The sequence below is a fragment of the Bubalus bubalis genome, chromosome 9, assembly GCF_019923935.1.
Source record: "Bubalus bubalis isolate 160015118507 breed Murrah chromosome 9, NDDB_SH_1, whole genome shotgun sequence".
Lineage (NCBI taxonomy): Eukaryota > Metazoa > Chordata > Mammalia > Artiodactyla > Bovidae > Bubalus > Bubalus bubalis.
The window spans coordinates 29,622,950-29,644,095 of NC_059165.1; the positions used below are offsets into that span (position 1 = coordinate 29,622,950).

The 21,146-nt window shown below is 41.3% G+C and overlaps 1 protein-coding gene across 5 annotated transcripts in view; it reads right to left on the bottom strand.

Annotated features, from left to right (window-relative positions):
* Positions 1-21,146, bottom strand: part of RASGRF2 (Ras protein specific guanine nucleotide releasing factor 2) — a 260,971-nt gene that overhangs the window by 181,037 nt on the left and 58,788 nt on the right. For 4 of the 5 annotated variants that reach the window (XM_006065110.4, XM_006065111.4, XM_006065112.4 and 1 more), the window contains exon 2: positions 3,652-3,758. In XM_006065110.4, coding sequence (XP_006065172.3) covers positions 3,652-3,758 — 107 coding nt within the window. Of the gene's footprint in view, positions 1-3,651; positions 3,759-21,146 lie in introns of those variants that run through there. The other variant, XM_044947343.2, reaches the window with a different exon arrangement.

The window sequence follows — 21,146 nt, forward strand, 5'->3', positions numbered from 1 at the left end:
CCTGGCCAGGCACCATAGTAACCATTTGCATGAGTTGTTTCACGACAGGAGATCCTGATAAGGAATACGGAACTAATAAGCCACCACCAACCGGAAGAGTTCGGGAAAAGTCGAAAGGAGACACTGCGTGTCCATCCACTTCCCAGAATCCCTCTCACTAGCATCCATCTTGGCTGAGCGATGCGTGCGCCACCAGGAAAGACTCTGAATTAGAATGATTGGCCAAAGACCACCCGGAAACTAATCCCATCACCATAAAACCTGACATTGCAAGCCACGCGGCAGAGCAGTTCTCCTGGGTTCCCTTACCCTACTGCTTTCCACCTGGGTGCCCTTCCCAATAAAATCTCTTGTTTTGTCAGGACATGTGTCTCCTCTGACAATTCTTTTCCAAGTGTTAGACAACAGCCTGCTCTTGGGGCCCTGTAGGGGGGCCTCCCCATTCCTACAACATTATCACCTTCCTGTGAACCAAAGCCAGTAATACATAATGAAATGATATTTTAAATGTGCCAATTTCTAGAAAGGTAATAGCAACCAACTTTGAGCAAAACTGTAAAACAAGCTTCCTGGACAAGGTTAAAGCTTCAAAATGAGAATATCAATTTCCAAAAAGATATCTTCCTGGGCCAGATCTAAGGAAGAAAACAAACAACTGAACATACCAGGAAACGACCTAAAGATCCTCTGAAAGCAAATCAAGTCGATGCAGCTCGGAGGTACAAAAGCCAGCCTCAAAAATGTGATTCTCATGACACCCCAAAGATAGAACGCCCAGGCCAGCACTGATAAACACCCCAGGGAAAGAGGAGCAGTGATCAAGAGAAGGATTCTGAGCAGTCCCTGTTTCTGTGTAGTACCTACAGAAGGATCTATAGCTCAGAAAAGAACTAGTCTCAGACTAAAATACTCATCAGTTCATCAAAAGCTCATACTTAAAAAGAGGGATCAATAAAACCATAATTATTGAGCATCTGCTATTAAAAAGGCAGTAATACCAAAATAATGCCATCAGGCTGTCCTCTAAAGGTGAAATGTTTAGTTAACAACCAGTTGTTTAATTAGCACAATTTCAAGCAAAAAGGGCTGACAAATTCTTTCTCTGAATCAGCCTCATTAACTTTCTGGCTCTGCTCATTTACAAACAAAGTCAGGATGAATTTCACAGACCCAAGTTTACACCAAAAACTTGACTTAATGAAATGTAAATGAAAAAGTTATTACCTTCTATGATTTAGAAAGCAAAAATTTAAGAAGCATCTCAATACAAAAAGTCAAATACAAGAACAGGTGTAAAACAGTCAAATTAAAAGGAAGTCATCAAACAATGGAGTCCTGGACCTCAAATCAAAGGAAAAGCAAATCTAATAGACCAAAAGTCAGAACACCAAAAAAAAATGATGAATTAGTAACCAAATCTTCACATCTAAAAGAGAAGAAAAACTTGGATTAACCAAACCACTTTAGTGGTTTCTAAAATCTATGCTTCCTGACAAAATCATGTAAGCCCTGGATTGATCATACAGCAGTCAATATCAAATAGCTACTGACCTACTTCCATATATATGACAAAGTTTTCTTGGTATACCAAAAAAACCTCTTACTTGAAATTTTACCATTTTAAAGTAATTCATACTCTATTTGGTTCACCACAATGTTTGCTTGGCAACTACAAAGGAATTTAGGCTGCTAATGGTACTTGGTTTTTCTGGAAAGAAAAAAAAAATGGGCAAATACACGTGTTTTAAATTATTTACTTCATTTTAACTCCCAGGTAGAAAGGAACAGAAGTGGTCACAAAGACTGTGTCTGGAAATGACCCAAGGGTTCTACCTTGCCAACTTGATACTTCTTTCACCTTTGAAAACCTGGCTTTCTTTCTACAGCGAGTCAGTCTGCATTAGCCTTCAGTCTGGAGCAAAACCGTCAGACAGAGACCCTGAGAGTGAAGACAGCTGAACAGTGTGCCTGGATCCTGATGTTAGCAGGCTGCCTCAGGGTCCCCCTCGGAGAGCAGCATTTGGTCACCAACCATGCACATTTCAGAGAAATATTTTGGAGGGGAGAAAAGAAAAGGAACTGAAATCTTTTGCAAATAACATCTACTCTCAACCCTGACCTGACATTAATCCACTTTAATCTTTGAATTACAGGAAGAGAAAAAGAGACAATAACGAAGAGTAATACAATATAGAACATTGGTTAAAGGTTGTGGAGTCAAAGAGACCTGAGTTCGAGTCCCAGCCCTTCCCTCTTCCGTTTAACCAGCTTTTTACACCTTGGCCAATATGCTTAATCATCATGAACCTTTGTCTTCTCATCTGTAAAACAGAGTTCATAATACCCTACTGGTAGTTGGGAAGACTTTTTTTTTTTGAGATGAGTATGTAGAGCTCTTAGCATGCTGCCTGCCACAGGGCAAGTAGTCAACATACAGCAGCTGAAGAAAGAAGAGGGGAAGGGGATGAGAGGAGGGAAAGGGAAGGGAGCAGAGGGGAGGACGGGGGAAAAAGCCTTCAGGGTTCAAAGGACAGCCTACACTCACTCAGGACAGCACCTTAAATTCTTTATAATCAATGTCAAAATATTTCCTGGTGACCTACTACATAATCAGCACTGTGCTCCATTCAGAAACAAATGTGTTGCCATCGTCCTCCTCTCATGCTGTCTACAGTCCAGCTCAGGAAACAGAAATCACACGTGTGAAATATGTGAAAAATAACCCACATTGTACTAAGTCGTTAAATATTCCACATATAATAAAGCAAACACTGTGGTCATTTGTAGAAGGGGGCCAGTGAGCGCTGGCTTGTGGAGAAAGGGTCCGGGAGTGGGTGGCAGATACAGACACAGACATGAGTGGACTTATAGGTGAAGGAGGGGGTCATGTCCGGCAAAGAAAGTCATGTGTCCCAGACTGAGTTTCGCCCTGAAACTTCAAGCAGGGAGTCACGGTGGGGACAGGAAAAAAGCAGGGAGCACAAGAGCCATTCAAAGCAAAAATGGACAGGACTTTGGAACTGAATATGAAAAATAAAAGAGAGAGGTCTGCCTGTGTGTCTCTTGTGGATTTCTCACTCCCGTTTGAGGCCAAGTGTGCTCATGTCTACCTTTCTGGTATTTCTTAGGAGGAAGCAAAAGCACACTCTTCCATCTCCCCAGATGGCAGCTGGTGTTGCCTTTCTTGATAATCAGGCTGCACGGGGCAGGGTTTCCAAGGGGAGACTCGGCTGGGTCTGTATCCCAGCTCTGCCACTCACTAGCTGTGAGGCCTCAGGCAAGCAAACTAACTTTCCAGGTCTTGGTTTCCTTATCTGTAAAAGAGGGGTTAACCATGACGTGCCTCTCACAAATTGTTGAGAGGATAAGGAATCCGAGCATTTAACAGATTCCTTAATTGAGAGGCACTTGTAACAGGGCCTGGCACATAGGCACAAACCCTGTGTTCAGTAATCATCATTACTATTGCTGTATCTATTACCTTTAATCTTCAGCTAGAATATAACCACAGAAAGCATAAAGAATCGTCTCACACATGACTGAGGAGGAGGTACTAAGGGGAAATCCAACTTGGAATTGCAAGTTTGCCCAAAACTAACACTGATGGTGAAACCTCAATGCAAAACCCAGACAATCCAGCGGCTCCCATACCTGGCTTGGTGAATGGCCTCCATCCACTCTTTACCATCCTGCTCCTCCTCACAGCGCAGCTCCAGTGGCTTCTGACCTTCGTGGCCAAAAAGGACAGTAAAGTAATACTGGGAAGAAAAACAAACCAAGTTGTCTTTTATTTTTGAGGCATAATAGCATAACAAGACAGTACTTCCCTACAAAGAGTATATGCTTATAAAACACATCAGCATTATGTAAATCATATTTCAAAATTTAATAACATTCCCAGTCCACTTGGCAATGACTTTGCACCTGGAAGATACCATAGATTGCATCTTAATACCCCTCAGTAAGAGTCAACTTACAATGCCTCACATACAGAAAAGGTATTTGGTAAAATTCTATACAAACACATGATTACAATTCTTTGCAAACTCAAAAGTGAAATTTCTGAACCTAATAAAGGATTTCTACCAAAAACTTACTACAAATATTTCACCTAATGGTAAATTATTATAAGCAGCCCTTCTAAAATCAAGAATAAGAAAAATTGCAATTATCACCACTTCTAATTACCAATTCTGTCTGGAGGGCAACATAGAAAAATAAAGGAAAAAAGAAATGGAAAGCAAGGGGGGAAATCATTTTGCACAGATGATGTAAGTGTCTATACTAAAAATCCATTGACACACTATTAAAATAAGAGCATCCCTCAAAATTATTGGATGCAAAAATCAATATACAAAATGTATTGCACTTTGGAACAATATCAACAAATAAGTAACTTAATTTTGCAAACACAGCATTTGCAATAGCAAAGAAACATAAGCAGTTGAAGGACCTAAGAAAATAAGTTTATCACCTCTAAAGAGCAAATTAATCTGTACTTTCAATATATTCTAATAAAATTACCAATAGGTTTTCTTTGGGTGGAATTTGACAAAGTGAACCTAGAATCTGAGCCAGGGACGGGGAAGATGTCACTTTAAATCAGTCTGTTTGAGGCTAGATATATTAATTACCAAGCTGAGACTGTCTGGGAAGGAAATATGACTGGAGAACTTTTTATTATATGAGAATGATCAGAAAATACACTGGGCCTGCCCACAGTTTCCTCCTGGGGCCTGAAAAATGACCAGTCCCACACAGCTGCTCTGAGATTAAAAACCAAAGATGAAACCCAAGTTCTTTCTGTTGTCCCACCTTACCAGCCCCTGCAAACTTCTCTTTATTCAGTATGATTATTACATACTCATTTTCTTCAAACAAATTAAAAATACTCAGGACAAAAGCTTTTAATCCATAATAACACTGAATCACTATTTTTTACACTTGAAACCAATATAATATTATAAATCATTTATACTATAATTTTAAAAATCCCTCAGGACAACAATCCTAGAGATAAATTCTTAAAAACCCTAGAATTTTCAGCACAATTTTACAAAAAAGGCAAAAACTGGCCAAGAGACTTCTTGTGTTACCTGGGCATAAATCATCAGAAGACTTGCCTGTGAGAGAATCCACTGCACTACCCTACGGACAGGCCTGAGCCCATAAATGACAAGCTGTCTTTAATTCTTAAACCTCTTGTCTAGCCAGAGGACTAAATGCTATGAACTAGGGGGAAATAACCTGATGAAAAGCCCACTGAGAAGGGGAAGAATTGAGTTTAGCACTGTATTCAATAAAGCTCCAGTTAAACTTGAGAGAAAAGGAGTTGCAAGTCAACAAAATAACAAATCAGTGGTTTAAAGGGCAATCCTATAAGCGATGGCATTTCAGCAACAGCTGGCTACCATCCAAGGCCAGATGCCCAGTCCGGGAAGAGGAAACACTTAATGAACCTGTTATTGAAAGGCTGCAACCAGAACCTCAACAGCAGCTGCTGCGTCAGAACCCAATTAAAAGCCACCTTTAAAAGACAGCAAGGTAATTATATTAGCAGAACTACATCCAAAGGTTAGACTGTGTCTCAGGCATGCCAATGATGGAGTTTTGAGAGTACAAGTTACATTTCCAGGAGTTCACTTAACAAATTCAGCTCGACCACAAATAATCAAAACACTGTCTCTGCATCAGATCAGATCAAATCAGTCGCTCAGTCGTGTCCGACTCTTTGCGACCCTATGAATCGCAGCACGCCAGGCCTCCCTGTCCATCACCAACTCCGGGAGTTCACTGAGACTCACGTCCATCGAGTCAGTGATGCCATCCAGCCATCTCATCCTCTGTCGTCCCCTTCTCCTCTTGCCCCCAATCCCTCCCAGCATCAGAGTCTTTTTCAATGAGTCAACTCTTCGCATGAGGTGGCCAAAGTACTGGATGTACCTGCAAATTATTCAGGCTAAGCTATTCATCAAAAAGCCTTCTTTGTGTGTTCTGGTCTCGCTCTGATATGAATTCAGTTTACCATGGACAAAACAGACACCTGAGCCCCAACTGACCTGAGAAAGCTTGGACCACAAGTGGCAGCAGCCACACACTTCAGCATCTGATGACCAAGGCAGAGCTAGAATAAATGCCAGACCCCTGTCAGCACCAGCAAGGACCACCCCCCAGTGTCTGATAAACACGCATGCAATCTCAAGGACAGGGAGCCCTGCTTACTGAGATACTATCTTAGGGAGGCACAGAAGAAAGAATGAATCACTTTTTCCTTAAATTGAAGAAAGTAGGGAAAACCACTAGACCTTTCAGGTATGACCTAAATCAAATCCCTAATGATTATACAGTGGAGGTGAGAAATAGATTTAAGGGACCAGATCTGATAAACAGAGTGCATGATGAACTATGGACAGAGGTTCGTGACACTGTATAGGAGACAGGGAGCAAGACCATCCCCAAGAAAAAGAAATGCAAAAAAGTAAAATGGCTGTCTGATGAGGCCTTAAAAATAGCTGTGAAAAGAAGAAAAGCAAAAAGCAAAGAAGAAAAGGAAAGATATACCCATTTGAATGCAGAGTTCCAAAGAATAGCAGGGAGAGATAAGAAAGCTTTCCTCAGTGATCAGTGCAAAGAAATAGAGGAAAACAAGAGAATGGGAAAGACTAGAGATCTCTTCAAGAAAATTAGAGATACCAAGGGAACATTTCACACAAAGATGGCCACAATAAAGGACAGAAATGGTATGGACCTAACAGAAGCAGAGGATATTAAGAAGAGGTGGCAAGAATACACAGAAGAACTATACAAAAAAGATCTTCATGACCCAGATAATCACGATGGTGTGATCACTCACCTAGAGCCAGACATCCTGGAATTTGAAGTCAAGTGGGCCTTAGAAAGCATAACTACGAACAAAGCTAGTGGAGATGATGGAATTCCAGTGGAGCTATTTCAAATCCTCAAAGATGATGCTGTGAAAGAGCTGCACTCAATATGCCAGCAAATTTGGAAAACTCAGCAGTGGCCACAGGACTGGAAAAGGTCAGTTTTCATTCCAATCCCAAAGAAAGGCAATGCCAAAGAATGCTCAAATTACCACACAATTGCACTCATCTCACACGTTAGTAAAGTAATGCTCAAAATTCTCCAAGCCAGGCTTCAATAATACGTGAACTGTGAACTTCCAGATGTTCAATCTGGTTTTAGAAAAGACAGAGGAACCAGAGATCAAATTGCCAACATCCACTGGATCATCAAAAAAGCAAGAGAGTTCCAGAAAAACATCTATTTCTGCATTATTGACTATGCCAAAGCCTTTGACTGTGTGGATCACAATAAACTGTGCAAAATTCTGAAAGAGATGGGAATACCAGACCACCTGATCTGCCTCCTGAGAAACCTGTATGCAGGTCAAGAAGCAACAGTTAGAACTGGACATGGAACAACAGACTGGTTCCAAATAGGAAAAGGAGTACGTCAAGGCTGTATATTGTCACCCTGCTTATTTAACTTATATTCAGAGTACATCATGTGAAATGCTGGGCTGGATGAAGCACAAGCTGGAATCAAGATTGCCGGGAGAAATATCAATAACCTCAGATATACAGATAACACAGAAAGTGTTTATCTGAGGTTGTATTATCAGATATGCAATATCAATAACCTCAGATATGCAGAAAGTGAAGAAGAACAAAACAGCCTCTTGATGAAAGTGAAAGAGGAGAGTGAAAAAGTTGGTTTGAAGCTCAACATTCAGAAAACTAAGATCATGGCATCCAGTCCCATCACTTCATGGCAAAGAGATGGGGAAACAATGGAAACAGTGCGAGTTTATTTTGGAGGGCTCCAAAATCACTGCAGATGGGGACTGTAGCCATGAAATTAAAAGACTCTTACTCCTTGGAAGAAAAGTTATGGCCAACCTAGAAAGCATATTAAAAAGCAGAGATATTACTTTGCCAACAAAGGTCCGTCTAGTCAAGGCTATGGTTTTTCCAGCAGTCATGTATGGATGTGAGAGTTGAACTATAAAGAAAGCTGAGCACCGAAGAATTGATGCTTTTGAACTGTAGTGTTGGAGAAGACTCTTGAGAGTTCCTTGGACAGCAAGCAGATCCAACCAGTCCATCCTAAAAGAATCAGTCCTGAATATTCATTGGAAAGACTGATGTTGAAGCTGAAACTCCAATACTTTGGCCACCTGATGCAAAGAGCTGACTCATTAGAAAAGACCCTGATGCTGGGAAAGATTGAAGGCGGGAGGAGTATGGGATGACAGAGGATGAGATGGTTGGATGGCATCACCAACTCAATGGGCATGAGTTTGAGTAAACTCCGGGAGTTGGTGATGAACAGGGAGGCCTGGTGTGCTGCAGTCCATGGGGTTGCAAAGAGTTGGACACGACTGAGTGAATTGAACTGAACTTTTTACATGATTGGAGCAAACTAAATTTACTACTCTCAGCAGCTTTTTTTTCTCCACTTATTAAGTATGGAGGGGGTCTTAATGAAAAATTTGGCTCAAATTTTGGAAAAAAAAATGTTTGCACATCTAAGAGTAGTGAGGATAAATCTATTAATACAACCCTATTCACAGTCTTATGCAGCTCCCTCCTGGCCAAACAAGATGACCAGAATTCTCTTCCTTAAAGATAAACCTGAGCTTTCATATGTCCTTACAAAACCCTCATTCATATTCTCAAACTTAACACCCTACCAACTGGCCTTAGTCTCCATTTTAAAATTCATTTCTGCCTCTTTCCTCCTAAGTATGCCACACTCCAGCCAATCAACCCATCACTCCCCCAAGAAGACAAGCTCTTTCCTTGGCCTCATGCTACTGATAGAGTACATCTCTGGGATCACCAGACCTGGGTGTGAGTCCTGATTCCTCCAAGTGGTAACAACCTATGAGACCTTGGGGCAGGTGACTAACTTTCTGAGACTAAGTCTCCTCTAGTCAATGAGGCCAAAGATAGGTTTACAGGACGGACTAGCTGACATGTAATGCCTGGCACCCAGTAGGTGCTTAACAAATGTTAATTCCCTTCTTTCTCAGTGCAAACCATTGTCTTGATGTTCTTCCTCTCCAGTCCCTCTCCTACCTAAAATTCTTATTGAACCTTCATGACTCATGTCATGAACCATCAATTCCACTAAATCTTTCCCAGGTACCTTCTGCCATAAAGGAGTCCCTCTCTCCTCTGTGGGGTCAGTTGTGGCTCAGTGGTAAAAGAATCCGCCTGCCAATGCAAGAGATGTGGGTTCGACCCCTGGGTCAAGAAAACACGTTGGAGAAGAAAATGGCAATGCATTCCAGTGTTCTTGCCTGGAAAATCCCACAGAACCTGGTGAGTCCATGGGGTCGCAGAGTCAGAGGCGACTGAGCATGCACATACACACACACTCCTCTGTGTTTCAGTAACCTTGTGCACACTCTTCTCACGTAGCTGGAGAGTTGTCCACACATGTGTCTCTCTTCCCTGTAAGACGTGTCCCTTTGTACCCAAATCCCTCAATAATGTTTGGTGAATAAATGATCATCATAAAGAAAACATGAGGTATAATCAACCTAATAAATTTGCTTCAAACAGCCACATATAACAATTTTATGACTGTATAATCACCTCTAGGTAGACACCCAGAGGAAAGATTTAGAAACACCACTAAAGCTACTAAATACATATTTTTATCAAAAAAAGGAAAACAGAATATTATGATGTTCTTCATAATAGAAAAGCAGTAAGTACAGATACTGCAGGTTGGCAGATTCACTAAAGGGCCTTACTGTTTACCAACAGTAACTACAAAATGCCAGAATGACAACATAATGAACAGGTCTAGGAAATCTAAATATTCAGGGTCTTATTGGTATCTATTGTAGCTTCATATGACTTTTCATTTTCCATTTGTTTGGTTTTTATTATAATTGGTTTGCTGCTGTTTATGCTATGTGTTTTTGCAGAAAGAACAAACGTAACCCAATATGAGAACACAAGTTCATTTAAAACTCTGGTCCTTAGACTTCTCTGCAAGCTAGAAACAAGTTTATGGCTATGGCTGTGGCAACTGCAGGGGAATAATATTATAGGGCCACTTCCACTTCCTCCATTTCTGTATTGGTTGGATCATTTACATAAACACTTACAGCTATATAGCCAACAACAATATGCTCATTCCACTTTCAAATTGAGTCATTAACAATAAACACCTATAGCTATATAATCAACAGTAAAGATATTACCCGTTTGCAAAACTATCCCTGCTGGCTCAGCAGGAAAGAATCTGCCTGCAATGCAGGAGATTTGCGTTAGGTCCTTGGGACAGGAAGATCCCCTGGAGGAGGAAATGGCAACCCACTCCAGTATTCTTGCCTGGAGAATCCCATGGACAGAGGAGCTTGGCAAGCTACAATCCATGGGATCACATGAATCAGACATGACTTAGCAACTAAACCGCCACCGGGTCTTTATAATACCACTTATATATGCAAGAAAAGTAAATGATGTTAGTCAAATCAGGGATGTTCAAAAAAGATTAAAAACCACCGCCGGTGTTCTTAAAGTACGAGTTAGAAAAATAACCTCTTTTAAACAAGGCTATGGTTTTTCCAGTATTCATGTATGGATGTGAGAGTTGGACTGTGAAGAAAGCTGAGCGCCAAAGAATTGATGCTTTTGAACTGTGGTGTTGGAGAAGACTGTTGAGAGTTCCTTGGACTGCAAGGAGATCCAACCAGTCCATCCTAAAGGAGATCAGTCCTGGGTGTTCTTTGGAAGGAATAATGCTGAAGCTGAAACTCCAGTACTTTGGCCACCTCATGAGAAGAGTTGACTCATTGGAAAAGACTCTGATGCTGGGAGGGATTGAGGGCAGGAGGAGAAGGGGACGACAGAAGATGAGATGGCTGGATGGCATCACGGACTCGATGGACGTGAGTTTGAGTGAACTCTGGGAGTTGGTGATGAACAGGGAGGCCTGGCGTGCTGCGATTCATGGGGTCTCAAAGAGTTGGACACAACTGAGCAACTGAACTGAACTGAAACGAACTTCAGTACCATATGTATTATTATTTTGATGGCACTTAAGGGTTTTAAATTATCACATATATTAGTGACATTTTTCAGTTTTAGAGTAAAAGAACTAAAACCAACCCTCTCTACAGCCTTTGAGGAAGAAGATTCTCCTCAAATCTTCTTCCTACACTTGGCCCCTGTCTAGGAGGAGTGGGAGGACCTACAGGAACTAGCTATGGTCCCCTCTCCAGAACCACATTTCTGACCTTGCGAGTCAGACAATGGATGGGATAAAATGGGTGCCTTCCAAAGGTCCCAACTTGGTGACTTGCACACCTGGGGACGGTGATCATGAGAATACAGCAGTCTGGCATGGCAGTGCCTCTGGGACCACAGCATGGCTCTAAAGCCAGGCAGAGCTCTCCACCCCGACCTGGGCCTTGGGGTCTGGCCTTCCCAGTCTCCAGGAATGTGAATAACACTGCTGAGTGGCCCTCCACAGCCCAGAGCATACTCCTCCCACAGCAGCCCCACATGTTGCTATGACCATCCACCCCAGTCAGCAGGGAGACTCCAAGCATTCCTGGATGTGGAGATGGATGGACACCATGGACAGCAACTCTCCAATCTAGGTGCATTTCCCAAGCAATAATAAAGCCTGACCTCATGTTAATCTTGCTATGCTTCATTACATCTTCTTCTTTCTCCCTTTCCCCCTCTCTTCTCCCTTCTGTAACTGCTTGTAGAGTGGAGATGAAACACATTTTAAACACTGGATACATTGACAAAACTGAGCTTGCTGTGTGTGCCCCCCATACTAATTTTCACTCCCAGGGGTTTGTGGTTGCTGTTCAGTTGCTGAGTCGAGTCCAACTCTGGGACCCCATGGACTGCAGCACACCAGGCTTCCCTTTCTTCACCATCTCCCAGAGTTTGCTCAAAGCTTGTCCATTGAGTCAGTGATGCCATCCAACTATCACATCCTCTGTCCCCCCTTCTCCTCCTGTCCTCAATCTTTCTTAGCATCAGGGTCTTTTCCAATGAGTTGGCTCTTTACATCAGGGGTTTAACTTCACCCAAACTGCTAACTATCTTTAACATTCACAAGAATTTCAATTAATGTCCCCAGAACACAACTGGCCCTCCGTAAGAGAAAGGAATCCCATCCCTGAGCCCTAAAGGCACAGACTGCTCTAATCAGGTTTACTGCCACTGCCCTGGCAGTGTGTGAGAGGGAGATGAGAGAAGACAGACTGAAAATAATAGGTGAGCATTTAAACGGGAGATACTTCATGTTTTTGATACCATTCCTTCCCTCCACCTCCTAACATTCCTGCTCTTTCGTATTTCCTGCCATTGAAATGTTACTTGCATCTATGGCCATATCTGAATGTGCCCAGTCTCATCTGAAACGTTACTTGCAAGAGACTTCTCTGCCCACTGCATCTGGTCACCATCGTGCCAGCCAATGGGGTACACCCTGAAGAAACGTCTAAAGCATTATATCTGGGACCCAGCCCTACTGGAATCTAGAATAGAAAGCATTTCTCTCTCCTGCCTCAGGGATGGTGTTCATATAGGGCAATCATTTCTTAACCACAGTTCCATTTCATACTTTTAGCTTCAAAGAAGACTCTGTGTATATTAAAGGAGACTGAATTTTTCAACTGCTTCATAGACACCATCTTTTCCTATCATGGTTACAGGCTGAAGCTCACTTTTTGTTGTTAAAACACATGTCAAATCTCCCACCTAACAAAGATCCAAGATGCTGAAGCCTTTCCCTCCCTATTGGTTCACTTTCTTGTCAACTCTAGATTCATAAGTCTTGCCGTGGGCATTTTCGCTTCAGCACAGGCAACTTCATAGACTTCTGTACATCTGAACCATCAGTGTGGTCCAGCAGCAGGCTCTCCAGGCTGGAAAGTAGGACATTGGGATTCTGTCCCGTCTCGGATGACTCAGTGTGAGCTCTGGCAAGCTCCTATCAAGCTCAGTTTGTTCCTGGGCCAAGTGAGGACAAGGCCACCTCTCTCACTAACCCTGAAGATCAAATGGTGAAGGTGAAGATCTTCACTAAAGTGAAGACCAAATGCAGTAACACACATCAAAGTGTCTTGAAAAGCATGAAGTACGTCTTGTCGTTACTATAGCGGTAGACCTGCCAGCTCTCACTGGGAAGCTAGTCACCTCGAATCTGCCTTGGACACTGGACTTGTTTCAGCTCTGCAAAACTGGCTAATTTGAGTGTTCCTCAGGTTTCCCTCACTGCTTTCCCCAGATAAAAGCACATGAGTGGGGGGAGAAAAAAGGATGTATTAAAACTATGAACCAGCATAGTGGGTACTTGGTAATGAAGAAGAGGTCATGCTGTTTTTATGATGGTGGTTGTTTGTTGGTTGTTTTGTTCTTATGGATATTTTTGTAGTTGGTTGATACTCATGATGAAAAGATTTCTAATTTTCCCAAAGGCTTAGATAAGAATTGTATTTTGCAGTTTCAATGACATGCAAGAGTTTGAATGATTTGTCCCAACAGAAGCCAACAGGTAGACTATACATTTGAAACTGTGAGTAAAGCAGAGTATTAACATGCATAAAATCCAGGATCACCATTTAAAAACTGCCTCAGAATATATCCTTTTATTAAACATATTTTAATGTTTAATAAAGAATTTAACGTAGGATGCAGCTCAAGGAGTAAGGGTTTAACTGCCTCCTACCTGTGGTTTTCTATCACAACAAGAAAATATATTATGTCTGGCTTCCAAATTTCATAGAGAAGTGAATCAAATTAATTGTGCCAAGGGATCAGAAAATCTGTCATTTTAAGAATGGCTAAACCAAGTTGATATATTTGGTTGTGCTTCAAATCTTTGAAAGGTTATCATATAAAATTGCAACAGAGAACCTTTCATGAACCAAGGGATCTGAGCTCCCATAAATCACAAGATATGCTGAAATTTATGAAAAGGGAAGCAAGCATGATACATGGTGGCTTAAGTCATCATCCTTGACTCACAGAAAAAGGCAACAATCCTTCTCCATGTTTTGTTACATTTTCACACAGTGCTGTCTTTCTCTTGTACTACCACTCCAGACAGCGACATGTGTTATTGATAACATTCCATCTTTGTGATTGATTTCACCTCATCCCCATCCTCCTGTTTACTTACCATCTTATCTTTGGAGAGAGATATCTAACTCCCGTCTCTCTAGAGCCTCTGTAACCATTGTTACAGGCTTCTCTTACAGCAAGGCAACTAAACTTTATCACCATTCCAATGTCCATTCTATCCCAGCCTCTCCTGAACTAATCTAGAATCTCTAAATTCATACGAAACCTCCAAAACCTTTTTACTTCATGCCATCTTCATCACTTTCTCATTACAATCATTGGTTTGAGTTATTCCTCATTTGCCAACCGTATTCTCATTTGTGTAAAATGTATGTACAGTGAAAATGCATACTGTTAACACCGAGTTTAGTTAGTACCACTTAGTACTCTTGGCTAGAAAATCTCATGGGCAGAGGAGCCTGGTAGGCTGCAGTCCATGGGGTCGCTAAGAGTCGGAAAGGACTGAAAGACTTCACTTTCACTTTTCACTTTCATGCTTTAGAGAAGGAAATGGCAACCCACTCCAGTGTTCTTGCCTGGAGAATCCCAGGGACGGGGGAGCCTGGTGGGCTGCCGTCTATGGGGTTGCACAGAGTCGGACACGACTGAAGCGACTTAGCAGCAGCAGCAGCAAAGAATACTTCAACACACAGACTTGAGTGTCAGAGTTCCCCTGCTGCTACAAGGAAATTTTCTGAGGTGCTCTGTCAAAGAGGAACCATGGTTATGCCAAACAAATGGGCAGGGAAAATATACATAAATGAGATCAAGTTTAGATGTATCCTGTGTAGCTCCATAAGGTACAAATAGAAACAATGATTCAAGTGAGAGATTTGAAAGATCTTTCTAAAAATGAGATGGGATGCTGATGCCAGTTGGCCATCTCTCAATGGTATTTAGAAGGGATTCCTGTCCTCTGAAAACAGAACAAGGTGGCCTCTAAGATCCCACATTATCAAAATCCTTTAGTAGCTATAACATATTCTAGAATTCTACCATTAAGGTATGACATAGAGGAGTCATATAAACAAGGGTTAGACCACTGTGCTATTCAACATCTCAGTTTTTATTGCATGGCAATTTACCAAATGGGAGTAAAAGAAAACACAAGTCTAAATAAAGAAATAATTAGTGCTTGTTAAGAAGTAGGACACAACTGAGCGACTGAACTGAAGAAGTCTTTTATGACATTATGCCTGGTGTATATCGATAATCATCAGTTACACTTACTAAATTAAAACTAACCACTGCTGCATCGATGTTTTTAAATCAGAAGCACTGGGTTCGTAACAATACAAAACTGACAAACGTGTTTTATCCGTTACATTTTAAGTGCCAACTACTGACAATAATTGCTAGCACTTAATTCATTGAGCAAACCTCAAAGATGGAAGCCCTAATAATAATAATAATCAAATAATAGTGATCAAATGCATAGCTCATGAATCAAAAACTGGATAATAGTAAAAGATTAATGAATGTATTTAATGAATAAAGAAGTTTTCTAAATTGATAAGGAAAAGTCAAATAGCCTAGTAGGAATGTGGGAGAAGAAACAGCATATTCACTTGTTCACAAACAAAAAAAATAATAAAATGATACAAATAGGTAAAAATATGAAAAAATGCATTTAGTACATTAAAATGTTCCTTTCAAATTGCATTTTTGTTAATAATAAAATCCAGAGTTAGGAAGTATAATGTGTTGATTAATATTAAAATGGTTACAAACTTTGTGGAGTTGGTTGGCAATTTGTACCACAGACTTTACACCTCTGTTTTTATATAGGAATCTATACTAATGAAATCATTAAAAATACTTTCAAAGACTTATGTCCAAGAATGTTTAAAGCATCAAGAATAACCATAAAAGTATGCAACAATAGGGGGAAAATTAAATTTGGTATTTAAATTGAAATGCTCTGAGCAATTAATAATGCTCTGTAAGAATATTTTCAAGCTAGCCTCTGAACTTTGCACAGCAGGAAAAATTTCAAGCAATCTTATGAAAAATAACAGCTAGGAGACTGAAAAGACTGAACAAGGATTTCAGCTACTACCTGCCACAGGAAGACAGAGTTTAGACATTGAGTCTGCCAAGTAAACTGCCTGTTAGAACAAAAATGAACACTCTTCAAAGGACAACAACATAATCCAGAATCATTAAAATGTATTATCCAAATGTCTGGTATATGCTAAAAGGTTAGTAGAAAAGAAACAACAGAAAAACTAGGGCCATAATCATGAGAAAATAGAACACAAATGTTAGAATTAGCAGACAGAACTTCAAAGCAGCTATTAGAAAGTGTATACAAAGGAAAAGAGAAGCATAATGAGAACACAGATGGGGAATCTCAGGAGAGAAATGTAATTCTAAAAAAGGACCAAACGGAAATTTTAGAAATGAAAAGCATAACGATTGAAAAGAAAGAAGTAAATGGGTAAACCTAATTGCAGATTATAGACGGCTGTTTCCAATGAAAGAGTAAATGTAGTATACCTGCACACAGAAGACAGTTAATCGCTTTAAAAAGGGTTCCATATGAAGGCTCAGTGTTGTCTCTATTGCTGTCAGTTTGAACATTTAGCACATTAGTTATATCAGCCTTTGTAAGAATAAGCCCATGCTGGGCCCATGAGTAGCCACCTTTTTTTGCCCCACCTGTCATTTTGTTCATATGCTCATTGTATCAGCGCTGGGGTAATCAATGACAGCGATTATCTGAAATAAAGTGACCTGGTCGGTCTGTCAATTTGAACATTTAGTGCCAAGTAAACTGCCTGCTAGAACAAGAAATGAACACTCTTCACAGGAAAATAATAGAATTCAGTCTTTAAATCTCTCTAGTGAATGCTGCAGAGATGATCCCATTCGGGGCCCATTCCTATTTTGTCCATCCACATGCTTCTACTCAGGCTTTGCTATCCCCAAATGTCTAATCTTTTTCCTTCCAGGTCTTTGATGCCAGCCAGAACATTCACCACCTCCTATGAGCCTATGTACATTTAAGCCTCAGACCACTTCTCTTCCAACACAAAATGGGTGGCCAGGGGCATGATCTGCTAGTCCACCCACTGGGGGAATTTCTCCTTATCACAGTCTTTCAAGACCATTTTGAAGTGATCCATCCCCAGGCCAAGCTTGGGTTTGTCCCTTTTCCTTCACTGGGCTGTACAGAATCCCCCATACAGCCATCAACAGAGGCTGAGAGAGGGCGGCTGGGGTAACTCTGGTGGATGCCTGGAGGTAAAAAAGTTAAAATTGTGTGTCAGAGTTGTCTCCCCAGGCTGAAATGGCTAGATCTTTATACCGCTGCCTCACTTGGTCACTCGATGTGGGCTGCTTCAGGAAAGGTACCATCTTGGACAAGGCAGATCTCTGCAGCTGTGGCAGACTCTGAAGGAGCTGATAGCTAGAGGCTGTCTGCTGACTGACCCCCTGCAGCTAGGCAGCAACTTTCTCTGAAGGGGAATCTGGTTGGTGTCCCGCCATGCCAAGGAAAATCCCCAGGGTCCTTCAACAGGTGAATAAACAATATGTGGAGAAGGCAATTGGCACCCCACTCCAGTACTGTTGCCTGGAAAATCCCATGGATGGAGGAGCCTGGTAGGCTGCAGTCCATGGGGTCGCAAAGAGTCACACACGACTGAGCGGCTTCACTTTCACTTTCCACTTTCATGCATTGGAGAAGGAAATGGCAACCCACTCCAGTGTTCTTGCTTGGAGAATCCCAGGGAAGGGTGAGCCTGGTTGGCTGCAATCTATGGGGTCGCACAGAGTCGGACACGACTGAAGCAACTTAGCAGCAGGTACACTAATACAACCGAACATGGCATCCAGTCCCATCACTTCATGGGAAATAGATGGGGAAACAGTGGAAACAGTGCCTGACCTTATTTTTTGGGCTCCAAAGTCACTGCAGATGGTGACTGCAGCCATGAAATTAAAGGACGCTTACTCTTTGGAAGGAAAGTTATGACCAACCTAGACAGCATATTCAAAAAAAATATGCTTGCTGAAAACTATTCAGCAAGGAATAAGCAACTGCTGATACTTAAATAAACTTGGGTGAATCTCCCCATAAACTATTAATAATCACACAGGAAAAGGTAATTTTCAGGTGGAGAAATCTGGCAGACACCATGATAACTAAATGAACAAGATAAAGAAAAATTCTGAATTCCTATGTATGGAAAGAGAGAGAGAAAGTAAATAGGGCAAAATATGCATGCCTAGTGAATCTGGGCCAGAGAAGGCAATGGCACCCCACTCCAGTCCTCTTGCCTGGAAAATCCCATGGATGGAGGAGCCTGGTAGGCTGCAGTCCATGGGGTCGCGAAGAGTCGGACACGACTGAGCAACTTCACTTTCACTTTGGCAACCCATTCCAGTGTTCTTGCCTGGAGAATCCCAGGGATGGAGGAGCCTGGTGGGCTGCTGTCTATGGGGTCGCACAGAGTCAGACACGACTGAAGCGACTTAGCAGCAGCAGCAGCAGTGAATCTGGGTAGAAGACATACAGGGGTTCATTGTACTACTTTCGCAATTTTATAAAGTTTGAAATAATAACAAAATTTTGAAGAACTGACTCATTGGAAAAGACCCTGATTCTGAGAAAGATTGAAGACAAGAGGAGAAGGGGACGACAGAGGATGAGATGGTTGGATGGCTTCACCAACTCAATAGACATGAGTTTGAGCAAGCTCCAGGTGTTGGTGATGGACAGGGAAGCCTGGCGTGCTGCAGTCCATGGGGTCACAAAGAGTCAGACATGACTGAGTGACTGAACTTTTTTTTGAAATTTTTAAAAATGTTCCAGTGAAAGAGGAGAGTGAAAAAGTTGGCGTAAAGCTCAACATGCAGAAAACGAAGATCATGGCATCCAGTACCACCACTTCATGGGAAATAGATGGGGAAACAGTGGAAACAGTGCCTGACTTTATTTTTTTGGGCTCCAAAGTCAATGCAGATGGTGAATGCAGCCATGAAATTAAAAGATGCTTACTCCTTGGAAGGAAAGTTATGACCAACCTAGATAGCATATTGAAAAGCAGAGACATTACTTTGCCAACAAAGGTCTGTCTAGTCAAGGCTATGGTTTTTCTAGTAGTCATGTATGGATGTGAGAATTGGACTGTGAAGAAAGCTGAGCGCCAAAGAATTGATGCTTTTGAACTGTGGTGTTGGAGAAGACTCTTGAGAGTCCCTTGGACTGCAAGGAGATCCAACCAGTCCTTCCTAAAGGAGACCAGTCCTGGGTGTTCATTTGAAGGACTGATGTTGAAGCTGAAACTCCAATACTTTGGCCACCTCATGCAAAGAGTTGACTCATTAGAAAAGATTCTGTTTCTGGGAAGGATTGGGAGCAGGAGAAGGGGACGACAGAGGATGAGATGGCTGGATGGCATCATCAACTCGATGGACATGAGTTTGAGTGAACTCTGGGAGCTGGTGATGGACAGGGAGGCCTGGTGTGCGGCGGTTCATGGGGTCGCAAAGAGTCAGACACAACCGAGTGACTGAACTGAACTGAACTGAAAATGTTGCCGGGCTTTCCTGGTGGCTCAGAGGGTAAAGAATCTGCCTGTAATGCAGAAGACCCGGGTTTAATCCCTGGGTTGGGACTATCCCCTGGAAAAGGGAATGGCATCCCACTCCAGTATTCTTGCCTGGAGAATTCCATGGACAGAGGAGCCTGGCAGGCTATAGTTCATGGGGCCACAAAGAGTCAGATACAACTGAGCAACTAACACTTTCACAAAATGCTGCTAGAAGGCAAATTCATGGTCAGATCTCCAGGTATCTGATGATCTATTATAGAAGTTCAGTTACACTGAACATTTCCATTGATTGGGTAGAGGGAGTCAATAAGTCAAAAAAGCAAGATTTAGACTGGTGGAATGCAACTATTTACCCTAAAAGAAAAAGTATATGTAATATATGTTTATTTATAATATTTATGTCTGTAAATGAATAAAGAAAGACACTGAAAATGCATACTATATGAAAAAATGTAAGAGCAAATCCATCATCCAATAATTTTGCTTCCTAGAGAAACACTCAAAGAGCACATACAAAGATGTTCACTGCAATGCTATTTCAAGAGCCAGAAAAGACAACAATCTAAATATCTATCAATAAAAGCATAGCTACATACATAGTAGTAAACCAAGAATAAGCAGTTTAATAGAATGAGTTCTACATAGATCAACATTTATAGGCAAACCAATCAAAGCAAGGTAGATAATACAGAATTAGCATTTACAAAACAGTATTAATGAAAATGGGCTTCCCAGGTGACTCAGTGGTAAGAATCTGCCTGCCCATGCAGGAGATGTTTGATCCCTGGGTTGGAAAGATCCCCTGGAAGAGGAAATGGCAACCCACTCCAGTCCAGGTGCATGTGGGCCACAGTCCATGGGGTTGCAAAGAGTTGGACATGACTTAGTGACGGAGCACACACACACACACACATTAATGAGAACAAATGGAAGGAAAAAAACCAAAATGTTAATGGTAGGTAGTCCTTAGTAACTATCATCTTCTAATTCACACACTTAATGAATTTTTCAAATTAGTCATAACGGCATATACATTTTAAAGACATAAATATAAAAAGTCCTATGAATGGTAAAATTTGAAAAATACCTGGGGTCAATTAGACATTTTCCTGCTCTAAAAAAAAACAAATAATGCTAAAGCATCACAATGTGAGAAAGAGGGCTATATGGTATGCATTTATTTTTAAGTAGAAAAATGTATTACGAATTGCTGGAAACATTTATGTAAATAAAAGGACTTGGAGCACATCTGGTGGATATGCCTGGCTATTAAATACCAAAGAAGCAGGATTAGGAAAGGAGCTTAAAATTTTGTCTGAATATGAACTATTAATGATGGTTCTGCTGGGCTTCTTTGCCCCCCAAAAAGACTTTTAATATTAAAAATACATTTTCACCTCATTTGCTGATAGCTGAAAGCTTATAGCTGTCAGACATTTAAAAGAAAATGACA